The sequence below is a fragment of the Crinia signifera genome, chromosome 1, assembly GCF_055691185.1.
Source record: "Crinia signifera chromosome 1, ASM5569118v1, whole genome shotgun sequence".
NCBI lineage: Eukaryota > Metazoa > Chordata > Amphibia > Anura > Myobatrachidae > Crinia > Crinia signifera.
The window spans coordinates 442,118,047-442,142,089 of NC_139217.1; the positions used below are offsets into that span (position 1 = coordinate 442,118,047).

The window sequence follows — 24,043 nt, forward strand, 5'->3', positions numbered from 1 at the left end:
CCTCATGTCCCCTATTGACCAAGCCTGCTGTCTTTGCATCATGTATGCCTCTATCCTCAGAGTCATGCCACACAACAAGATTTTAAACAATGGGGGGGGGGGGGGGGGGGAGTTTGAGTGATCAGGGCACGCATATTTGGACCTGCAGCTCAAATATATGCCACACTTGTACAACCAGAACACGAGCAAAAGAACAATAATATAGAATATGCATTGGACTAATGTCAGAGCGCCATGCATGAGAGTCTCTTCGGAATGGCTAATCTTTTTCTCCTTTTTTGGGAATAATGTATTCAAAATCCAATGGGACGTACCACACTCACGTTAGTGTGTGTGATTGTAAGCTTATCTAAGTATCTTTGTAACCTTCACCAGGTTCACCCAGTGTGATAAAGGTAAACATACATCAAGTCACTCAAAAGGAAAAAGGAGAGAAACATAAAAAAAGTTTTCTTTTAATGGGCTTACCCCCAAACTCACAGTTCATCGGGTGGGACAAAGCTCATAAAGGTTTCTTTTATCTTTTACTCCAATATATTTCTCGCAACATCAATATCTTCTTTTGTAAAAATGGTTTATTTCATATAAAAAAACTTCACAAAAAAACCAGGGTAAAAAAACGCCACCATGGAGGTATCCAATATACAGTATAAGCCAATATTGATGGTAATATGGAACTTAAATACAAAAAAGACCTTCCAGACAGTCCGTTTTGAAAATAGTTCTAAATAGAACTAGTTTCAAAACGGACTGTCCGGAAGGTCTTTTTTTTTTATATTCTGTTCCATATTACAGTACCATCAATATTGCCTTATATATTGGATACCTCCATGGTGGTTTTTTTACCCTGTTTTTTTTTTACTAATGTTTACGGCACTTTAAAACAAAACAAACAACAACTTGTGAATATGCACATTTTAATTATTGGATTTTGGTGATCATTTAAATCATGTAATGTACACTGTACCTGTTTTCTGGTAAATCTAGCTAACTTTATCCCAGGAAATCTGGTGTTTTCTACATAGCCATTTTTGGGTGCATCTAATAGAACAAACTCAGAAGTAAGGTCCTGGAAATGCTTGTTCGGGATATACAGAAGTTCCTGTGTCAAGGCTTTGGATGCTCCTTCCCTCACAGTAATGTTTTGGACCTGTAGTGGAATCTGGATTGGAATGATATCCACAGAGAGTGTAATCCCATTTATCTCTCGCACACCGTTGGTGACATCCAGGGTAAAGTTATCGTGTAACCAGCCAGCCTCAGACTGTACGTACTGGAGGTTCCCCTTGTTGATATCTTGCTGGGTAAATGTCAGGATAGACTTTGGATCTTCAGGAAAGCGTCCTTCGGTAGGTTCAAATCTACGGATATATCCATGTGATGGACTTGTGATCACTGTAAACACAATCTCGTCTGGCGTGTTATCCACATGGACAACCTGGAAAAAAAAGGGAGACACACACAGGATGATGGAGAACAGGCTTGCCTATCTAGAGGCATCAGATATATTTGTTTGATAAGGAGGTTCACACAAACTGCCAAACAGTCAACAATTCAATATAAACCCCTTGAAGTTAAAAATAAGAATTATGGACCAGACTCTGGGGAAAAAAGAGGAAGTAACTGACCTGGACAAACTATACCGCAATGCCAGTAGTGCAAATTTATTTTGTTTTTGCATGCAGGGTAAATACTGGTTGCTTTTGCATGTAGCCAGCAAACACTCTACAGCTTTATTTTACACAGAAATTTTGATTTGAGTTTGGAAAGCTCTTCATGCACATTACATCTGTCCCACCTGCAGTGCAGAATGGTTTACTCTTTCTTAGAATCAGGCCCTATCTGCTTAGCTGTGCCTAACCAAGTAAAATGTATATGGCTAGATATAGTGGTCTGCTATCATCCTGTACAGAAGATAAGCCAGTTTGGAGGTTGTGTGTTCCCATCTGCCTGCTGGCAGTCATAACAGGATGCATTCAGTATGCCGGCGGTGTGGATGTTGGCATTCACAATACTGAAGCTGGCATCCCGACTACTGCCAGGGGATGGCCATCAGAGCCAGTACTGGAATCCTGACTGATGGTATGCCAAATGTTAAGTATGATGGGTGGGTTAAGCTTGGGCCACACATTGTGGTTTAGTTGGTCCCACTAAATAGAACCCATTTGGCAGGATGGAGTATTCTATGCTGCTGTCCTGCTGAGGTGCCGGATGACTGGCCGACGGTCGGAATCCCGGCGGTCAGTATACTGACGGAAAAATCCCGACCAACAGGGGGTATACTCCTTCGTGGTGGTTCACAACCTCCATAGAGGGAGAATACAACCTGTGGTGAGCGCAGTGGGCCACTGAGCCTGCGGCGTGCCGAGCCCACAATGTGCTTTTTTGCGATCGCCCCCTGTTGGAGTACCGATGCCCAGAATTCCGAAATCGGTATACTAACCATCTGGATGCCAACAATCGGCCAGTTATATCAAACCCGCAGCCACCGGATGCAACCGCAGCGTGCTGGGGTATACCAGAATGACTGGATGGCTACAAACGTACTGTATGTGTGTACAGACCCATATCCATGGAATTCGAAGACAAAGGCATTATTAACTCCAATAAAACAGGCAAGTAGCATCACTACAATGCAAGCTAATTAAAGCCATGGGAAATACTCACTTGCAACTTGTCTTTGTCTATTTTAACCGGTTTCCCTTCCTCTACCAAGAGGCTATTAAGATGCTGCACAGTAGGAAGCTGCTGATGACTTTCCAAATAAACACGAACTTTGACTTCAACATCCAACGTCATGGTGTTAATGCTTACAGTAAGGTTGAACGTGTCAGAAAGATAATTGCCGTCGTTATGTTTGTAAACCACATGGCTATTTTTTAAGTCTCGGTGGGTGAAGGATCCCTGGATCAAGTTCTGTACAAAAATCTTTCCATGTTTTGGTGGCAATCTAATATTATAAACGATGTCCCGATCACTTTCAACGTACATGTTTGTGGCAATAGTAAAGTTGGCTGTGGTGAATACGTTCTCTTTCCCTTTCTGCACCATCAACCCTGTGTTGGTAATGATTTTAATGTAGGGTTCTGATGCACTAACTTCTAGAAGGGAGGATGTGTAATGTTTGCCATCAGTTACAAACAGGACAAAACGACCATAGTCTCCGCCATGGTGTAGGAAAAGTACGCGGTTTTCCTCCAAGTCTTCTTGGGTAAACTGATAAAGCTTTTTCGAAGTATCATTAGATAGAACAAGGTCTCCATTGGGAATACCTCGTCTGGAATACAACAACTGGGCATCATTAAAATCAGTGTCGGGGTCATGGTAGCGCAAATCTTCTAGAGTCACCAACCTCTGACCGTTCCTTACTACGTGAAAAAGCTTGTCAACCACACGGATGGGTTTCTCGTCATTCTTCAACTCGATCGATATATTAAAAGTGAATTCTGTTTGCACGGGTACAGTGCTTAGGTCAGTATTTTTAGACTCAAACGCTACAGAGGAAGCAAGAACAACAAAGGAATCTGCCACCGTTTCCGAGTTATCATGGACATACATGAGCCGCTCACCCAAAATATCTCGGCTGGAGAAGGAAGTGAGGTTATCATTGCTTACAAGGGAATCTGAAAAGTTAATCAGCTTCAGTTTGCCATGGAGTGGACTTTTTAAAACCTTGTAAAAGAACATTTTATTACTTAATGTTTCAACAAAGAATTCATCCTTCGTTACAAGACGCGTTTCGCCCTCTACTACAGACAAGGCCTTGTTTGTCAAAATTATACTGTTCAAATCTGCTTTAATGTTGATAGTAAAGTTATAGGATTTGGATTCCGCATGTTTGGTGAACAGTATGAAGTTAAAGGAATCCTGAGTGTCTTCATTATGTGGATTGCTTAGTTCATACTCAATCTTTCCTTCTGCTACATCCATTTGGCTGAACATGGCATTTTCGCTTAGCACCTCATTTTTATCTAGAATTTTCCCTTTACCAGGCAAAGACTTTATCTTATAATAAATATCCTTGTCCTCAATGTTGATGCCCTCAACAACGGCATGTAGGTGGTTATACCCAATTATGGTCTTCTTTGTGCTTTCAATGTTTAAAGGAACATTTCTTTGCAATGTATATTTGAGCCACCTAACTTTAATTGAAAATACCAGATCTTCACTGGATCGGTTGGCTACGGTGACTTTAAATGTTACGGTTTCCATTATGTCAGCTTCTTGAATTAACTTGTAGGTACTAAGGTATCGTATTCTGTCTCGCTCAAGAGAACGCTGAGTAAATGAGGTCGCTAGCTTCCATTCATTTCCAGAGCTTCTCCTCTGAATCTGACCAAACTTTGGCATCTCGATAATGTCATACTTAATTTCTACCTCCTGATTCATAGCATTGGTTTCTACTGCTAAATTGCTGGTCTGGATTAAAGCACTTTCTCCTTGTGTCACTACAATCCCTGAGTTATTAATTACTTTATAAATAAGAGGAACCGCCAAAATTCTCAACACAACGGTGTTGCTTACTTTATCACCATCGTTAACTCTTAACACGAGTCTTGCGTTCTTGACCCCATGGTGGACATAAAATATGTTGCCTTCAAGTAGATCGGCATAAGAAAATGTGGTGAGTGCATTTTCTGGCTCTTTCACATTTTCTAAAAAACCAGCGTCTTTATTCAGATTGCCAAGCACCACCAAATGTAGGTTCTGTGGCTCTGTGTCCACATCAGAAATGTTTAGCAGACTGCCGGTGAGACGTTTTTTGGAGTTTTCCAGTAAGGTGAACAAGTTCCCCTCTGGTAGAAGCAGTTCCGGAACATCATTATATGGTGTCACAGTAATGTTGAAGATGTGGTGCTTTTGGTCTCGCAGATATAAGGGCATCTCATTCTTGCTGGTTGTAGTAACAGAAAAGCTAAAACGATCACTCGTTCCCTCTGAGCCATCGTGGATATACGTTATTCGCCCGTGCCACAGATCCAGCATAGTAAATGTGCCCATATCTTGTGAAGAAACATCAATTTTCAACTGGCCATGTAGTGGATATTCCGCTACCTTAAATGAAACCTGTGACTGACGCAGGCCAAGCCCTTTAAAGTCCAAATTCAATTTGATATGTTTAGATTGTAAGGTGGCTTTGCTACCCTCCTGAACCACTAAGTTATTAAGCACAATAAAGTTATATTTTCCATTATTATTTGTTGCCATGGTGGTAGAAACTGAAGTGGTAGAATCCACAGTTTTTAATCGGGAAGTACTCGCTTCTATTGCCGGGACAGTACTCAAAACAACTTCAGTTTTGCAACCAGGTGAAATATCTCTAGTGGACAAGACATTTTTTAATCCATACTTAACCGAATTAACCTTTATGTTTTTAATACATCCTTTGAAAGTTCCTCCCTTCGCATGCTTTCCAGAAAGTGTTGATAGACCCAAGCGTTTTACGTGGTGACGAGACACTTCATCAACACCGCCTACATACATAGAACCATGAGTTTTAACAGGAGAAGAGAGCGGAACCTTTTCCATTTTCTCATCCAGTGTCAGGTGAAGATGTTTTGATGTGATTTTAAGTTTAATGTGATGCCATTTATTTTCGATAATGGTACCAGCAGAATCAAGATTTACAATATGTTCGCTTTTTCTGATCGTGGCTCTCGCGGTCCAGTCTATAATTTCCAGTGAAATAAAATCCTCCGCTTTTCCTGACTGATACAGAAGCAAACCTCTTCCAACAGTGGCCTGCACCAAGCACTCCCAGACTGCCGCCTCTTCTGTGGCCCAACGGGGAAAAGCTAAGTAAGACTTGGAACTGAACAAACTGATGGGATCATCTTCATTTATAAAGAACTCCTCACTGCATCCTAGAGAAACCTCGTGGACATGCTTTAGACCAGGGTATGGCCTGAGAGATAAAAGTAATTCATACTCATTGAACACAACGTCCTCCAGACACCCCCTGAAGTATTCATGTACGTCTTTTGCATATGGGACTTTCAGGTCTCCAATGCCACCTACATAAAGACCATGCTGTACGTTGAGTGTATTTGACTCGCCAAGACTTAGGACACTAGATTTCACATATTTATCAACTGTAAGTGTAACATCTGTCTTTTCCTGGTGTAATTTAACTAAGTGCCATTCCAAGTCATTTAAGGGAGGTCCTTGGTCAATGAGAAGTACCACTTCCCCTTTTCCAAGGCTAAATTTCACCTACAAAAAAAAAAAAAAAGGAAAGATTATATTTCACAGCATATGATCCTGAAGTCACAAATATATAGTTTGAGATCAGCACAACGAATATAATAGCAGCATGAGCATGCTAATGTGACTAGTAAATTAAGATCTGTGAAACGTAGACTTCTCTTACAGAACATGTCTAGCATTTACAACTAAACTTTTAGGAAAAAAAAAATCATCAAGTTTTTGCCTGTTGGTCTGGGAAACTTGATTCGCCCTATTCAATCTCAGTGCTGATTTTTAGCCCGAGGCATGTATCTGTGAAAATGCCGCAAATTCACGTGTTTTTGGTGAATTTGTGTCCATTTTCGCTCATGCCGATTCCTATATATTCCGATATATACAAAAAAGGCTCTGATTCACAGTTGGGAGATTTGTTTCAGATTTTTAAATATCTACGGGTGGGTCACATTTAAAATGTATAAACAGATTTAGAGTTGGGAGGGCAGTGCAGAGTCCTACACTTAAAATGATTAAGAAATACAAAATAAATAAAAAAAATCAACAAGACGACACCAGATTCTGAAACAATCATATAAACTAGTTAAAAACCTGTCAAAATTATGGCTTAATGGTTGGTGATGGTTAACCTGGACATTCCAGCTGTTGTTGAACTACAAATCCAAGCATGCCCTGCATCAGTTTAAGCATGGCCAAATAGTAAAACTGTAGCATTGCACGCTGGGATGTGTAGTTCAACAACAGCTGGAGTGTCAAGGTAAGTCATCACTGGCTTAGTCCCTATCTGCTCTTACCTCTAATCTCTGTCTTCACAGCTCCCTCTCTCCATATCCAAGAAGTTTGAAACATATCATTTTGGTTTCACTTTCTGTTAAGTAGTAATTTGGTTCATTGAGTGGCCTCTAGTGGTCACTGGCAGTACTTAATCTCAAAAATGTGAGGATGATTTAGTCTTGTACAGATAGAGCAGCTCTCATTAGAGCTGGCCCTGGCAATTCTATCGCCAATCGTTGCTGCTCGCCATCTGACATAGTGTGAGACGCTCGCGTGTCCCAGTCAGATGCAGCGCCTCTCCGCCAGCTGAGAGGTGCTACATCTGTATATATAGTCATAAAAGGCTAATGCTGATTCTCACCGCCAGATGAGTGTTGCTCTGTTCTGCCGCACACAGCAGCCAGCGCAGACATTATGGTTATCATTTTGACGGACTGGTAACTAGTTAAGAATAAGCAACTAGGGAAAAGATTATTGTAAAGGACAAGTCCCACCTGCACATGTCCTGCGCGTAGCTCAACCAAGCAGTAGTCCTCTTTTCCAGCTGCCAAAAACAGTAACCCATCTGCCTTGCTGGTTCGGAAACGTAACTGAAGAGACGATTTGGCAAACGATTCCACTTTTTTCAATTCAATGTAACTTTCACCATAAAAAGACGCTATGATAGGGAAAGAAAAAACAAATCTGAAGATAATAATTAGTTTATCAACATATAGTAAAATAGGTACAACATAAATGAAAGACAAATGCTCATGCCCACCCCGGAACCTACTGTGGCTGCAGTTCTTAAGGGTTGGATCAAGAGGGGCATAATACTTGCCTTCTCCGCTGGATTAGCTGGGAGGCTCATGAAAATTGGGTGCCTCCCGTCCCCCTCTTATATCGGTACACAAATCTCCCAGAGTCAAAGTGTTTTAAGATACGCCTCTGTTGCGTTGTGGGTCCCCTTGGACCCAGGGTCTGCTGTACATCGCACACCTTGCACTCATTTTAGAAATGCCTATGCTACAGACTTCAACTGCAAGTCTGATGGACACATCTGCTTTAGATGGATTCTCAAATGCACAGCTTAGTGGGGGAAGAATAGGAGTCTGGTGGTTTGTATCTGACCCCTCAATTCCAGTGAAGGAGAATTCATCTACAGTCAACAATGACATTCTACAGGATTGTGAAGTCACATACTGTATATGGGTTGACGCTCGGGAGGAAGTGGGCGGGCATCTGACATCCGATGATGTCAGCTGGCCAAACTGCGTAATTTGCATGACAACGCTTAGCGTTCTCATGGGAAAGCCCATGAAATGCTGGGCATTCCCATATGCAAATGGGCCAGGCCTCCGCCCCTTGCCCGCACACTTGGGTGCATGCGCCCAGCGAACACCCTGCGCAGAAATTACCCTGCACATACACCAAATATTGGACCCCTTGCGAACGAAGGGGTCCGAACGAACTGACCTGAATAAGGCCCACAGTGCACTCCCTATTTGCCAGGAATCAGATAATTAACCCATCTCAACACAGACGACATTAAGGGGTCATGTTAGGACTTTTGTCAAAACACAACCTTAAAAATGCTACCAATTCCTGGTATTTTAATGGTTGGTTCTTAAAGGACCATAATTATCACTGAGTTGTAATATGTAATGAACTTTTTTTTTTTTTTTTTTAACGCAGGTCAGTTAAAATTAAAGGTATCCCTTCACAGGACTAGATCACTGGCCCAGGGGTATGCAACCTGTGGCACAGCAGCTGCAGTGGAACTACAACTCCCAGCATTCCCTGCCACATTTATGCTGCTATGGTATGCAAAAGTGTGGCACGGCATACAGGGATGTGTAGTTTCACAGCAGCTGAAGTTACTCACGTTAACAATTTATTAGTTGCAAATTGTTGCAATACAAATCACTTTAGTAGCATGAAACCTGTTCAGTGGGGTCAATTCTATTCTCTGCACTGAATATTTAGATCACTATTCTAACCAGTGCGCTACTACCGCCGACTAGTGGAGTTCTGCTCACATCCGTCCTGGGGTGGGAGCAACAATCCGACAAAACTAGGGCGATGGTGCAGTTTCAAGCCCTAGCGCAGCGCACACAGCATCACAATGGGGCACTTAAGTAAGAAAATGCTGGTACTCATAACTCAACATCCGCGAGAACCAGCATTTTCAGTGCGCTGATTAGACTAGTGCTGGGAGCTCTTGTGCCTATGTCAACCCTTTATACCATAATCATTGCAATGATTGCGGTGACTAAGATGTCACAAAGTAATGGCTAAAGTATATATGGACTTAAAGATGGAGCATGCTCAAATGACAAACTCCACACCTGTAAGGTTTTAAGGCCCCCATACACTGGGTTCGACTTGTCCTTAGGACAAATTGGACCAGTTTGTCCTTGAAAGAGCCCCGGCAACTCCCCGGAAGTCTGCTTACAATGTGATACTTGATTATACATGCAATAAATCGCTTGCGGGTCAGTGGGGCGGGCAGCGGGTCCGTGCAGCAGATGGGAACTGAGTGAGTAGCGCTATTCGCTGGGCGGCAGCACAGGAAGTGCTGCTAAATTTGAAAACACTGGCCGGATGCTGATTGGTTGAGATTCACTCAATCCGTGTCCGGCCAGCATTTCAAACGCAGCAGCGCTTCCCGTGCCGCAGCACGGCGAATAGTGCTACTCTCTCAGTTCCCATCCGCCTGACCAGCGCCGCAGGGACCCCGCTGCCCGCCCACTCCGCTTCCCAGCCGCCGCCACCCAACCAGCTGGCCGGACCCAGCAGCCTGCCCCCCACTGCACGCATAGGAGGTCCCAGGGCGGTTGGTCCGACGGCCAGCAGGTCGGACCACCTGCTTGGGTCCGATGCGCACGGGACCGCGCATCGGACCTGAGGGGACATCAAACTGAGCTGATATATTTTTACAGTAATACTTTATATAACTTTCCATTCATAAAACACTGCTATAATATGTAACTCCAGCAATGTTCCACCATTGCAACAACCAAACAGTCATTTAAGTGGTGCAAAATATGGGAGAAGGTAAAGTGCGAAATCAGGGCAAGCCCATTAAAAATGTAGTGGAGGAATATATTGGTTAAAGAAAATAACATTTTAATTCCAAGAATATTTAATAGGATTCAATAGTCAGTGGAGTAACTGTTAAGATTGCAACAGATATTTTTTTAGCTGTCATTCTAAACAAAATGATCTCCTTTTCCATGTCATTCTGGACAAAACAACAAATATGGCCACCAGTTCCACGTACAGCTCTTAGAATGACATGTAAAGGAAGCAGAGGATGCCTCTCAGCTCGCTTCATCATCTGTCATGTAACAGTGGTTGCTACGGTAGTCCATAATACAGCAGAATTATAAATCATGGATAGCAGCACAATACACACCAAGGCAAAAAGGTTACTACTGGCATTCTTCTTATAGCCTGCCACAGATTTATTTAAAACAAAAAACACTCCGGTTTTAAATTTTAACGTGATTGATAACAGGAGTATACAATTTAAGGAATATAGTATCTCAACTCCTACATATAAAAGACTTTATGGGTTTTGTTCAATTGACGTTATCTGCAATTTCTTTAAACCAGCTGTTTATTGTGAAAAAGAGTTTATCTATATTATTTTTAACAACTATTCCAAAAGTCTAAAATTCCTCGGCCTAGTCAAGTCAAACAGTGTTAAAAGAAACAGACCACATATCCATATTATTCCGGCATTCCAGGAGCTACAGTACTTGTTCAGACATGTAAATACTTAAAACAAATGCCAACAGTAAAACACTATATATATATATATATATATATATATATATATATATATATATATATATATATATATATATATATATATATATATATATATATAGATATTTATTTATTTATTATGATCTCTTCTGCCCATTATATTTCTCAATTATCAAAATCCATTGTAGATCAGGCTGAAAGTCACAAGTCCACTTGTCCTCAGCAGAGTGATGTGGCATTAAGTCAAGTGGCATTAGTATCACCCACAATACTACTGGTAACTGCAAATAAGTGATTGAACTGAAGGAATTATACTACGATCACCCTATTTCCCCATATCGGCACCTTAAGACACAATGGAACCCCTCTTTTAAACCATGACCCCCCCCCCCCCTTTAATAGTTGCCGATCAATGTGAACACTAAAGAATGAGGGGTACATTTTATAAAAAGTGAGAGATGTTGCCCATACCAAGCAATAACATTCCAGATATTATCCTCTAGAAGAGCGATGTCCAACCGGTGGCTCTTAAGCTACATGCGGCTCTTTCTTTGTTGGGATGCGGCACACGCACCGACAGCCTGCCTCCTCTGACAGATGCGCAGATGTTCAGAGGAGGCTTCACTATCTGGGAGGAGCATGATCTGCTCTGCAGTGTGATATCATGATGTCACATGACAAGAGGCGGAGCTCAAGGCATCCACATGCAGTCTCAAGGTGAGAACTTTGTGGTGGCAGCGGTGGGGGTCAGGGGGTAGCTGCCTACCGAGCTGGGGCAGGCTGTAATGACCCATGAAGTAGCTGTTGTGTATGATGTGAATCTGACTTTTTCAATGTATTGTGGGGGTTATTCTGGTCGCTGCTGGGTGATTTAGCAGAGCTGAGATCAGATCCCAGACCCTTCCGGAATATGCATGGGCAAGCCTGCAAGTTTTCCATGACACACTCAGAAAACGGGTGGGTGACACCCACAAATGCTGGTTTCCTGTCAACCAACTGCCCTAACGGCCAGTGATCAGGAGAAGCTGGATTTCTTTTTTCCTGAATGGCCTTGCACGCTGTGCAGCGATCAGGTCTGAATAACCCCCTTTATGTGGTTCTATATTTCAAAATGTATTTTATGTGGATCTGGCTCTTTTAGTGTATTTTAGGTGGCGGTGCTTGTACGAAAATGGGGCATGGCCTTGTACCGCTAGGACACGCCATATTTTTGTAGACACACCATATTTTTGTAGACACGCATCATATCGTCTCTTCAGCTTGACTACAGATATTTTTAGTCTCTTTTCCTCAGACTGGTTAGCCATCCCTGCTCTAGAAAGTGCTAGATAAATAAGTAGAATCTGATTGGTTGCTATGGGCAACATCTCTCACTTATAAAAAACACAATAGATTCCCCCTATCTCCTGCAAATGAGCCACGCAAATAAGACACAATGATGAACTATTAAAATTAAATGATTATTGTATTATTAATATTTTAATGTGTTGTTTATTTCTGCAGCATAAAGTTAAAATGTTGATATTCTTAGTACACACCTGATCTCTGTGAGTATTATCTGTAAGAGAATAGATTTAGAAGATTAGTGATTTCTCTAGGGCCCGTGGTTTTGTTTTCCATTTTAAATCTGTACTATGGGCCTAATTCTGGTTCTCGGTAAGCTGCAAATATCGCATGTTACCGAGCACCTGAGATGCCGCCCTCCCGAATACGAGTCCCAATGTTTGCGAATGGCTCCGCGACTAAGCAAGTCCTAAAGGGGGGCTGCACGTGCGCATTCTAGACCATGATCGGTCCCCAGAACATTGAGACTGGGTCGAAATCGCTATAAAACGGGTAAATCAGAATCACCCCCTATGTGCCGAATTCAGACCCGATTGCCGGAAAAACCATGTGTATTGCAAGTGGGGCAGATGTAACACGTGCAGAGAGAGTTCTGCCCCGTACACACAGGGTGATGGGAGCTGTTAAGCACAGATCGCTCAGCACACAGCGCTGCACCAGCAATGTGCGCTGAGTGATTGCGCACAGCCAGTGTTCTCTGCAGGGATGACTAGATTTTTACTGCATGCAGTTTAATTCTAGTCAGGCCATAGCTATATGCACAGGACCGCACATCACCAGGGGCCAAACACATGGAACGGTTCGTGCTTCATTTCTAAGCATTGTAGACAGATCACTTTTGGACTGAAATCGCACAGCTGGGGGGTGTAGAGTCTATCGTCCACCCAGAGTCAGGGGTGCTGACAGCAAAATGTGGCATGGCCAATGCAAAGCCCCCGTTTAAAAAACAAACAAAAAAAAACCACAACTTTGCAGGGGGTGCAGGCGGGCAGCTGACCAGTAGGTGGGTGTCAGGGAGAGAGGACATGCTGCCATTGACTCTCCCTCACTCCTTAGCACACGGCACTGAGCAGTGTGTGCTGGGCTGGGGAAAGAGGCTGTGCTGCCCAGCTCTTTGCAGTAGGGGAGGGGGAATGGGACCCAGGTAAAATCAACAGTCCCCCCCACACCCACCTCTCTGCGCCACTGCAACTGTTTCATAGTTGCCGCTATTTGCTGCTGTGGGGTTTGGACTCTAATTCGCCGACAGTGTATTCAATGCTAAAATGGAGAATGCTTTCACTGTGATTTTCACCTTCAACATCTTTTTTTGGAGAGCTGAAATGTGTACTTATAAAATAAATGTTTTCGTTTCAATTTTTTGGTGTTGAAAAATCAGTTTATTATTTGCAGGATCTTGCAAATTTTTTTTTTGCTTGACATGCAGCACATAAACATATTTTTATTTTTTAGTGTATTTCTTTTTCATTACATATGCAGGGGGGGGGGGGGGGGGGGGGACGACCCACTCATTAGATATTCACTGTGCTAGGTCCTGCTCATTACATATGCACAGAGCAGGACCAGCTGCCTGGCTCCCCCGGCCCTCCCTGCAGTTAATATTTCTATACTGCAGCCCTCTCTTCCTCAGCAGCGGCCGCCCTGTCCTCCTCATGGCTGCGCAGCGCCGGCCGGCCGCCCGCCATCATGCCTGCTGCCACCGTGGCGCCCTATTGGGGTACTTTCGCCATCAGGGTCAGCAAACCCCTAAGTCGTTGAATACTGTGAACAGCGGGGCAGGCAGCGAATCAAAATTAAGGGAATGCCCTGCGAGCGCAGGCAATACAGCGTACGCTGCCCCTGCGCTCGCTGGATCATTGAATACTGGCCAATGGATGTAACAAATTTATCCAACAATTTTTATCCATTTTCCAGGGTTTCGGAGCAAATGGTTGATTGTCATTTGCTCACATACATTGCCACATTTTTGTTCCCAGCAGACAGATTGGACAGATAAACATATGTGTGTGTACCCAGCTTAAGTTTATACACCCTGCACTTGTCCTATGCTGTCTTAAAATGTAGTCACTGTTTTCTTCTTTTGCATTTTTGTTTGTACTCTATAACTTGGCGCTGCAGATCCCTTATGGCGCCATGTATTGAATCAGCATTTGATGACAGATAATAACTATTTGGCCCATCTAGTCTGCCCCTTTTGAAACATATGGTTACCTTAACTCGTTGAGTGCCAAAATCTGTGAGAGATTCGCAAAAATATCCGCTTAAAATGTCAACGTCGATAAATAGAAATAAAAATTGTTGTGTTAAAAAAAGATAAAGGGTGAAATTGAATAGAGAGAATAAGAGATTCAGAAAGAGAGATTTGGTAAGAAATCTCCAGGTTTTTTTTTAAAGTGGCAATCATTTACGCCGAGTCTAAATAGTGTTCTGCCTGTCATTAAACTCGCCACTTAAGGCTTGTGATTTTGGATTATCATTTATTTAGTACAGAGTTGAGGTGTGAGGCATCAGCTTATAGGGATAGAGATGGAGCCTATTTTATTAGCCTACTTGGAGGTGTAAGGCACCAATTGTCATGGGGGGGGGGGGGGGGGACTGTGCAGGGAGTTGTGAGGCACCAGCTTTTAGGGAGTGATGGAGGCACAATTTTTAACATTGTCAAGCTGCTGCACATGTCTTATAAATAAACAGCTGTTTAACCCCCTCGCCAGCTGCATTGAATACTACCCTATATGTATATGGGTTATTGTCTGGCACCTTAACACAATGCTGGTAATCGTAAATAAGCACATTCAGCAAAAAGTAATAGGATCGATATTCGCCAGATGTGGAGAATGCCTGGGAAATCAGAAAGTTTTTTTTAAAGCGACAATCATTTAATAGCCTTATAGACTTGTCAGTGTCCCCAAGTGAGCGATTCCTATCTACCTCAATTGACGGGTAGTTAGCATTCATGGGGACACATGCTATTGCCTATTCACAATGCAGCACTGCTTAGGCGATTTTCCAGCAAGTTATCTGGCATAGAACGTGTTAAGGAATTAGGACAATTACAGATCTGCACTTCTGTATATTTTAGGAGGGTGAATGGGTCTCAGCTGTTGGTCTTTAAAGTAGTGCATGACATCTGCTTTCTAAACCTATTAACTCCTCCACTCATTACAGACTACAGGAGTGTAGATGATGGGGGACACAGCAGCCACAGGGAAATACATTACATGTGGGGAAAAGGAGACATAAGCCAGCCACCACAGGGATAAGACGCCAGCAGCTAGCCACCACAGGGATAAGACGCCAGCAGCTAGCCACCACAGGGATAAGACGCCAGCAGCTAGCCACCACAGGGATAAGACGCCAGCAGCTAGCCACCACAGGGATAAGACGCCAGCAGCTAGCCACCACAGGGATCCCACGCCAGCAGCTAGCCACCACAGGGATCCCACGCCAGCAGCTAGCCACCACAGGGATCCCACGCCAGCAGCTAGCCACCACAGGGATCCCACGCCAGCAGCTAGCCACCACAGGGATAACACGCCAGCAGCTAGCCACCACAGGGATAACACGCCAGCAGCTAGCCACCACAGGGATCCCACGCCAGCAGCTAGCCACCACAGGGATAACACGCCAGCAGCTAGCCACCACAGGGATCCCACGCCAGCAGCTAGCCACCACAGGGATCCCACGCCAGCAGCTAGCCACCACAGGGATCCCACGCCAGCAGCTAGCCACCACAGGGATCCCACGCCAGCAGCTAGCCACCACAGGGATCCCACGCCAGCAGCTAGCCACCACAGGGATCCCACGCCAGCAGCTAGCCACCACAGGGATCCCACGCCAGCAGCTAGCCACCACAGGGATCCCACGCCAGCAGCTAGCCACCACAGGGATCCCACGCCAGCAGCTAGCCACCACAGGAATCCCACGCCAGCAGCTAGCCACCACAGGGATCCCACGCCAGCAGCTAGCCACCACAGGGATCCCACGCCAGCAGCTAGCCACCACAGGGATAACACGCCAGCAGCTAGCCACCACAGGGATCCCACGCCAGCAGCTAGCCATCACAGGGATAACACGCCAGCAGCTAGCCATCACAGGGATAACACGCCAGCTGCTAGCCACCACAGGGTTCCCACGCCAGCAGCTAGCCACCACAGGGATCCCACGCCAGCAGCTAGCCACCACAGGGATCCCACGCCAGCAGCTAGCCACCACAGGGATCCCACGCCAGCAGCTAGCCACCACAGGGATCCCACGCCAGCAGCTAGCCACCACAGGGATCCCACGCCAGCAGCTAGCCACCACAGGGATCCCACGCCAGCAGCTAGCCACCACAGGGATCCCACGCCAGCAGCTAGCCACCACAGGGATCCCACGCCAGCAGCTAGCCACCACAGGGATCCCACGCCAGCAGCTAGCCACCACAGGGATCCCACGCCAGCAGCTAGCCACCACAGGGATCCCACGCCAGCATCTAGCCACCACAGGGATAACACGCCAGCAGCTAGCCACCACAGGGATCCCACGCCAGCAGCTAGCCACCACAGGGATCCCACGCCAGCAGCTAGCCACCACAGGGATCCAACGCCAGCAGCTAGCCACCACAGGGATCCCACGCCAGCAGCTAGCCACCACAGGGATCCCACGCCAGCAGCTAGCCACTACAGGGAACAGCATTAAAGACTACCAAGCATTAGCTACAACTATCTGAAACTGAAGATTTTATGGAATATTATACTCCAAAGCCCCATACACACAAGCCCCATGCACACTAGAGGACATTGTGAAAGATATTGCTGATAAAGGGGCTTCTGAGCGATATCTTTCACAATATCCTCTAGTGCAGTGGTTCTCAACCTCGGTTAACTATAACATTGGCCAGGTCAGCTAGTGTGTATTGGGCTATACCCTTCCAGTGCCAACGTTGCTGTGAGAGATCCTCAAGATCTGTTAAAAATGCCAGCGCTGCTCACTGTTCGCTTGGTATAAATAAATATATATATAAACGCAGCCAAGTCAATTCATTGAAGTTTAGTTAAATATTGCACCCAAAAAAAGAACAGTCGCTGTGAGCAGCAATGGAATTTTTAGCAGATATTTTCAGAATCTCTCACAGCAACGTTGGCACTCAAAGGGTTAGATTTAATAGGATGAGAGATTCAGAAAATGAGAGATTTGGGAAGAAATGCGGCAATCATTTACACTGCAAAACCAGTCTGATTTTGCAGTGTAAATGATTGACGCTTAAAAAAACCTGGAGATTTCTCACCAAATCTCTCACTTTCTGAATCTCTCATCCCATTAAATATCACCCAAAGGGGAGTATTCAATGTTTTTTTTCTCCATGAGCAGCGAATCCTGTTTAGGATTCGCTGAACATTTGCAGGGTTCAGGAGCGCTGCAGCATTCGCTGACAGCCCTCCCTGTCACCCTATTCAATGCCGCAGGGGCTCGCTGCCCCTGACGGCGAATTTTAACCCCTGAGCCAGGGGGACGGAGGCAGGCAGGGAGATATAAGCCTCCCTGGCTGCCCCAGAATTTGTGGGGGAGGGCTCCAGGTACACAGGCAGCACAAGCTGCCCCGTCCAGAGAGCTGGCAGGGGACAGGGGTAGGGAGCCTCTTCACTGGTCCCAGAGTGCAGTGAATATATGAATATCTAATAAGTGGCTCCCGGCCCCCTGCTGGCGAATGAGTAAAAAAAAAAAAAAAATAATAATAATACAAACATTTTTTTTTAAATATATATTAATGTGTTTCAAGCACATGAATAAAAATAGCATGCCCCTTCACAAAAAAAAAAAAAAATCTGATTTTCTGACACCAAACAAACAAAACGGTGAATCATGGCAAAAATCACGGTGAAAGCAGTTCTCCATCCCAGCATTGAATACACTCTCTGCGAATTAGAACCAAAACCCCATTGAAATACACCAGCGAATTGCAGCGAGCATGAAACGGAGAACTGGCCGGCATTCACTGGTCGCTTTCGGCGACAGTGAACAGTGAATAGGGTGAATCAGATTTTCAGTGAAAAAAATTCACTGCAAGGAGTGAAAACAGCCCGATTCGCCGAAAATAACGGTGTTAATATACAATAATTGTCAGGCCTTGTGTGTATAGTAATTAATGTAACATATTGCCCACGTAATTTTATATGTTCATACACTATTAAATACAGTGGGCAGGATGCTATAAAACAGAAATGCGGTAAAAAACCCTGTTAGCTTTTGCTGGCGAAACCTATAGAAGCCTAGGGGCTTCTTACCGCAGTGCTGTGTGAGGGACCCATCACGGATCCCTCCCAGCATGTCCTGCGGACTCCCCAGGTGCTCTGCGCAAGCGCAAATGGACTCCCAGGTCTCAGACCCAGAAGTCCGGGGACGGTGCCGCATCGCAAAGGACAGCTCTTATCGCAAGAGCTGTCCTTTGTGTTAATAATTGCATATGCGATTATTAAGAATGTGGTACCCGGCAGAGGGCAGCAGATGTCAGAACATCCCGCCCAGTATGAGATAAGGAATAATGGTGGCAGACATGCCAACAGAGTATTAATATGAAACTTTACTGACAGAGATGCAACATATTACAGGAAATCTCCTGCCCAGCAGAGATTACCACCTACATTTTTATAGCACATAACACATACAACACCGGTTATTTGCATTCAACTCAAATAACCTAATATTTTTTGGCAGGAAAATAGGTCACCAAGAGAAACCAATACAAACAAGGGGAGACTATAAACTCTACACAGATTATGCTATGTTGGAACAGAACTGAAATCAGCAATACATATCATATGCCACCTAATGAGCAAGTTCGCGGTGTACAGACATACACTTATGTGATTTTGCCCGATTTCGTAGCATCAGGCTGCATGGAAGACCCATCGGATCAGACAGCCTCCGACAGCACTTGCTGGGATTGCATGCAATCCTGCCACCTGGGGAGCTCCCGGGCGGTTCGAGGACGATTGGTTGCCACTTCTCCCCTCAGAGAAGAAGCAGTGATAACTAATTTCTACTGCTAAAATGCTAAAGGAAAGAGTTATCGCGGCTTCTCATATTTTGAGCATTGAAGCACTTGTTCTCCTGCCGTAATACCGACGCAGACATCCCAACTGTCTTCAGAAGACAGGTGCCAGAACCTCGAATAGATAAGGATGCCAATGTTGCAATCCCGACAGCCGGCATCCCGATTGGTAAATATGCTGGAAGCGGGGCAGCCTTGGGTGCGGGGGACGTTTAGGTTTAGCCACTAGTATGTGAATGTAGGGTTAAGCATCGGAGAAGGGGGTCCGGTTTAAGCACCTTTAAGGTGGGTTAGGGTTAGGCAACGGTGTGCAGGGGTTAGGTACTAGTGGGGAGGGTTATAGTCAAGTTGCAGGGTGGGGTTAGGTTACTAAAATTGAGGTGGGGAGAGGGTTAGCGTGCCTTCTGATCCCCTGTAGGGATGCCAGGGTCCCATCTATCATCATCACTGTCCCAGTTACATGCAGATGACACAGTACTATAAATAATTTTGTCAAGTTCATGTAATGAGATCATCATCTTACATCTTATGGAGGTAATGCACATACAAAATGGGGTATATTCAATGCAGGCGGCGAGCCCCTGACAGCGAGCTATACGGCGAGCAGTGCCGACAGCTTGCCATCAGAATTTTCAACGACGTTCCCTTTACTCTCCGTTTCCACCTTGCTGGTTCCTCTCAGCGAGGTGAAAACAGCAAGTAAGGCCATTAAAACGGCGGCACTTGCTGCATTTGCAGCGAACCTCGCCATTTAAGGGAATCCTCGCTGAGGATTTTGCTGGAACATTCAATATGGATAGCAGCTAGCAAAGGGGTTTGACTGTGAGAATGGCTTGTTTTTCAGCGGTCCTCGCCATACAAACCCCCTTGCCGGTGGCATTCAATGGCAGTTTTTGACAAAAAAATGAATGTAACGAGCCCTCTAACATACTGCTTAATATTACTGAATAAAACAGAACAGCCTGCTTACAACCCGCACACGGACCGTCCATTTAACCCTTTCAAAACAGACGTGCAAACGAGTTCAGCCCTCCCTACAGAGATTAGGTTCTAGGTATGAACTTTAAACTAGATAAATCAATGAAAACCCTACATGCAAATACCTAGGACGTCCACACAACACAGCAAATTATATATAAAAGTTAATAAATGAATGAAATTATTCACTTTTCATTCGAAATATTGCACATTTCTCCTAATCGTCATAGTGCCCACCGCATAGACATAGTGCACACCGCATAGACATAGTGCCCACCGCATAGACATAGTGCCCACCGCATAGACATAGTGCACACCGCATAGACATAGTGCACACCGCATAGACATAGTGCACACCGCATAGACATAGTGCACACCGCATAGACATAGTGCACACCGCATAGACATAGTGCCCACCGCATAGACATAGTGCCCACCGCATAGACATAGTGCCCACCGCATAGACATAGTGCCCACCGCATAGACATAGTGAACAGAATTGTGTATATTTCCCCTGATTATGCCTGGGTGCCAGTAAACAGTAAAGGTTGGTGGGATAGGTGGGGCTGCATAATATTAAGGGGCACAGGGTGGAGGGGGTGCTGCAGGGGCCCAGTAGGCACAGGGGGGGCAGTACTGTACCAGTGTGTAAGGGTCACAGGTGTGCCGCAGGGTGACACAGGTGAGGCTGTAAATACAGGAAGGCTGATGGCATAGATGAGGCTGCGCTGCATAGTGCTCAGTAACATGTTGGCTACATAGTGCCAGTGTATACACAATGGGGTGCAGGTGGGCTCCACAGGCTCAGGGTACACAGGGTAGGTGGGGGCACAGGTGGGCTGCAGTGTCATGGTATACACAGGGTGGGGGCACAGGTGGGCTGCACAGTGCTATTGTACACGGTGTTAGTGTGCACAGAAGTGCTGCACAGTGTAAGGGTACACAACAAGGTGTGTGGGGGCACAGGTGGGCAGCACAGTGTCAGAGTACACTGGGCCGGTGCACAGGTAGGCTGCTCTCTGTGCCAGTGCACACAGGGCGGGTGGGGGCACAGTGTCAGAATATACACAGTGTGCGGGCACCGTGTATCTTACCTGCCCTAGTTTGCAGGCAGCTGCAGCACAGCAGGACTCCCAGTACAATGACTCCGGAGGAGAAGCCGGCCGCCCAGCAGGACATTCTTCGTGCAGGGAGTTCACAGGAGAACCTAGAGTGCTCCCAACTCCATTGCCCCCCGTGCCCACAGCAGCCGGCTGCCCGCACACCTCCCGCAGCACGCAGAGCGACCTGACGTCAGCCCGGGGTGGGAGAGGAGGGGACTGGGGAGTGAGGGCTGCTGGCTGCAAACTTTTCCCATGTGTCTGGTCTACGGCAGAGATTTCATTACTCTAGGGAGGGGGAGACACCAGCTGGGGAACAGGGGAGGGACATGGGGGTTTGTTTGGGTTGTAGAAAATGCAGCTGGGGGAGGGGATATTGCCATTATGTAATCATAGTGTACAATATACAGTAGCTTATATGCATTACAGTAAGTTACCCTTAAAGGTGCGCAACTGGTGCCACAAATACATTGCATTGGTATACAGTCATTTGGTCTACAAGAAGTTAGTCGAAAGTCGTTAGGTCGACATGGGTTTAGGTTGACATGGGGCAAGGTCGACAGGTCAATAGGTCGACCTAAGCATTAGGTCGACATGGGGTTTTCACTGTTTTTGGTACTTGTGTATTTTCATTGCATGCCACTACTTAAGGCATGCGATGCGATTTTTCATTGTAAAGACCCGATTTTTAACTATATAGTCACCCATGGGTGATTTCATACCCCCACTATCCAACTACGCATGGAGTTGATTTTATATAGTGTGGCGAGCCACCAAGCCCGAAACGTGGCGAGTGGACGCGGATTACTTTACATGTATTCTGCGTCCCCTCGCCATGCTTCGGGCTCGGTGGCTCGCTGCGCTCACCACACTATATAAAATCAACTCCATGCGTAGTTGGATAGTGGGGGTATAAAAACACCCATGGGTGACTATACAATGAAAAATCGGGTCTTTACAATGAAAAATTGCATCACATGAATTGTATGCCACTATATTGCATGTGATGCAATGCGATGCAATACAATAAAAAAAAATCGGGCGCCCAGATATTACACAAGTACTCTGTTTTTTTACCAGAATTTCGACACAGTTGATATGGACACAGTTTACAGTGCACCGCATCCCCTTGCTTTGGGCACGGTGCAAACGATCCCAACCCGTTGCATTAGCATTTTCGATGTGTGCATGAGCATTCCCTGCTCCCTAGTGTCAGGGCTGCCATCAGAAATTGTGGGGCCACCTGGAATGGCTGGTGAGACCTCTGGTGTCTGCAGCACTGGTCGCACTAACCAAACTCCACATTGCTTCAAGGGAAATGTGAACTTCTGGAGTGATTCAGATTGTCTCGGTAAGCAGTGTAAATTCACTGAAACGCTGCCCATCGGGCCAATGAAAGCCCGCCCCCTGTTCGGGGAGCATGCTCTACTGTTCAGGAGCATTCCCTAGTTAGCATGTTTATTCCCTAGTGTGTATGAGCATTCCTTAGTGTGCAGGAACATTGCCTAGTATGCAGGAGCATTCCCTAGTGTGCAGGAAGATTCCCTAGTGTGCAGGAACATTCTGCAGTGTGCATGAGATTCCCTAGTGTGTAGGAATATTCCCTAGTGTGCAGGAACATTCTGTATTGTGCATGAGATTCCCTAGTGTTCAGGAACATTCCCTAATGTGCAGGAGCATTCCCTAGTATGCAGAAACATCCCCTAGTGTGCAGGAACATTCCCTAGTGTGCAGGAACATCCCCTAGTGTGCAGGAGCATTCTCTAGTATGCAGAAGCATTCCCTAGTGTGCAGGAGCATTCCCTAGTGTGCAGGAGCATTCCCTAGTATGTATGAGCATTCCCTAATGTGCAGGAACATCCCCTAGTGTGCAGGAATATTCCCTAGTGTGCAGGAGCATTCCCTAGTGTGCAGGAACATCCCCTAGTGTGCAGGAGCATTCCCTAGTATGCAGAAACATTCAGAGCCGGCCTTAGGCATAGGCCAACTAGGCAATTGCCTAGGGCATTTGGAATGCCTAGGGGCATCAGCAGCTTCTGCTGATTAAAATGATATGCAGCATGCCTATATTCTGTGTGTGAGTGAGGCTGTATCTGCATATGAAATAGTGTATTCATGGAAATCACTGTAACATAGCATTCCGTATGCAGGTAGAGCCACAGTCGCACACAGAATATATTCATGCCGCATATAATTTTAATCATTGGAAGCTCCTTGTGTGTGCTGGTCATAACAATGCAAATAAGACGAATTTTCAGCAAAAAAGACACCCAACGTTAGCAGAACTGGCCAGGAGCTGCATGGCCTATTGAGTCAAGATGTATGAGGAAACATCTGTATACAAGCAGAGGCAGAGGTCACAGTGTTAGCGGCTGTGCGAGTGCTGTCTGTGGGTGGGTTGGCTGTGCAATAGTGTTCGGCATATGTGTAAGGGGCATTATGTGTGTCATGTATAAATGCATTAATAATGTGCGACATTTGTGTAACAGGCATTATGTGTGTCATGTGTATAAGGGCATTAATAATGTGCAACATATGTGTAAGGGGCATTATGTGTGTCTTTATGTGTATAAGGGCATTAATAATGTGCGACATTTGTGCAACAGGCATTATGTGTGTCATGTGTATAAGGGCATTAATAATGTGCAACATATGTGTAAGGGGCATTATGTGTGTCTTTATGTGTATGAAGGGCATTAATAAAGGTTGGCATAATGTGTAAGGGGCATTATGGTTATAAGGACTTTAATAATGTGTGTCATGTGTAAGGGGCATTACTGTGTGGTATTATCAGGGATGCTGAGAGAAAGGGGTAGGGGGTACAAATTACCCAGGCCAACGTCTGGTGGAAGGGCCCAGTGGG

General features: G+C 45.3%; 1 protein-coding gene across 1 annotated transcript in view; it reads right to left on the minus strand.

The window, feature by feature from the left end:
- LOC146020567 (chondroitin sulfate proteoglycan 4-like) overlaps window positions 1-21,473 on the minus strand; it is a 33,182-nt gene extending 11,709 nt beyond the window's left edge. Inside the window, exons 1-4 of the mRNA XM_083153789.1 lie at window positions 21,175-21,473; window positions 7,470-7,633; window positions 2,668-6,213; window positions 968-1,438 (exon numbers count right to left, since the gene is read on the minus strand). Of these exons, the coding sequence (XP_083009915.1) occupies window positions 968-1,438; window positions 2,668-6,213; window positions 7,470-7,633; window positions 21,175-21,259 (4,266 nt within the window). The 5' untranslated portion in view covers window positions 21,260-21,473. The remainder of the gene's footprint in view (window positions 1-967; window positions 1,439-2,667; window positions 6,214-7,469; window positions 7,634-21,174) is intronic.
- Between the last annotated feature and the right edge of the window lie 2,570 nt (window positions 21,474-24,043).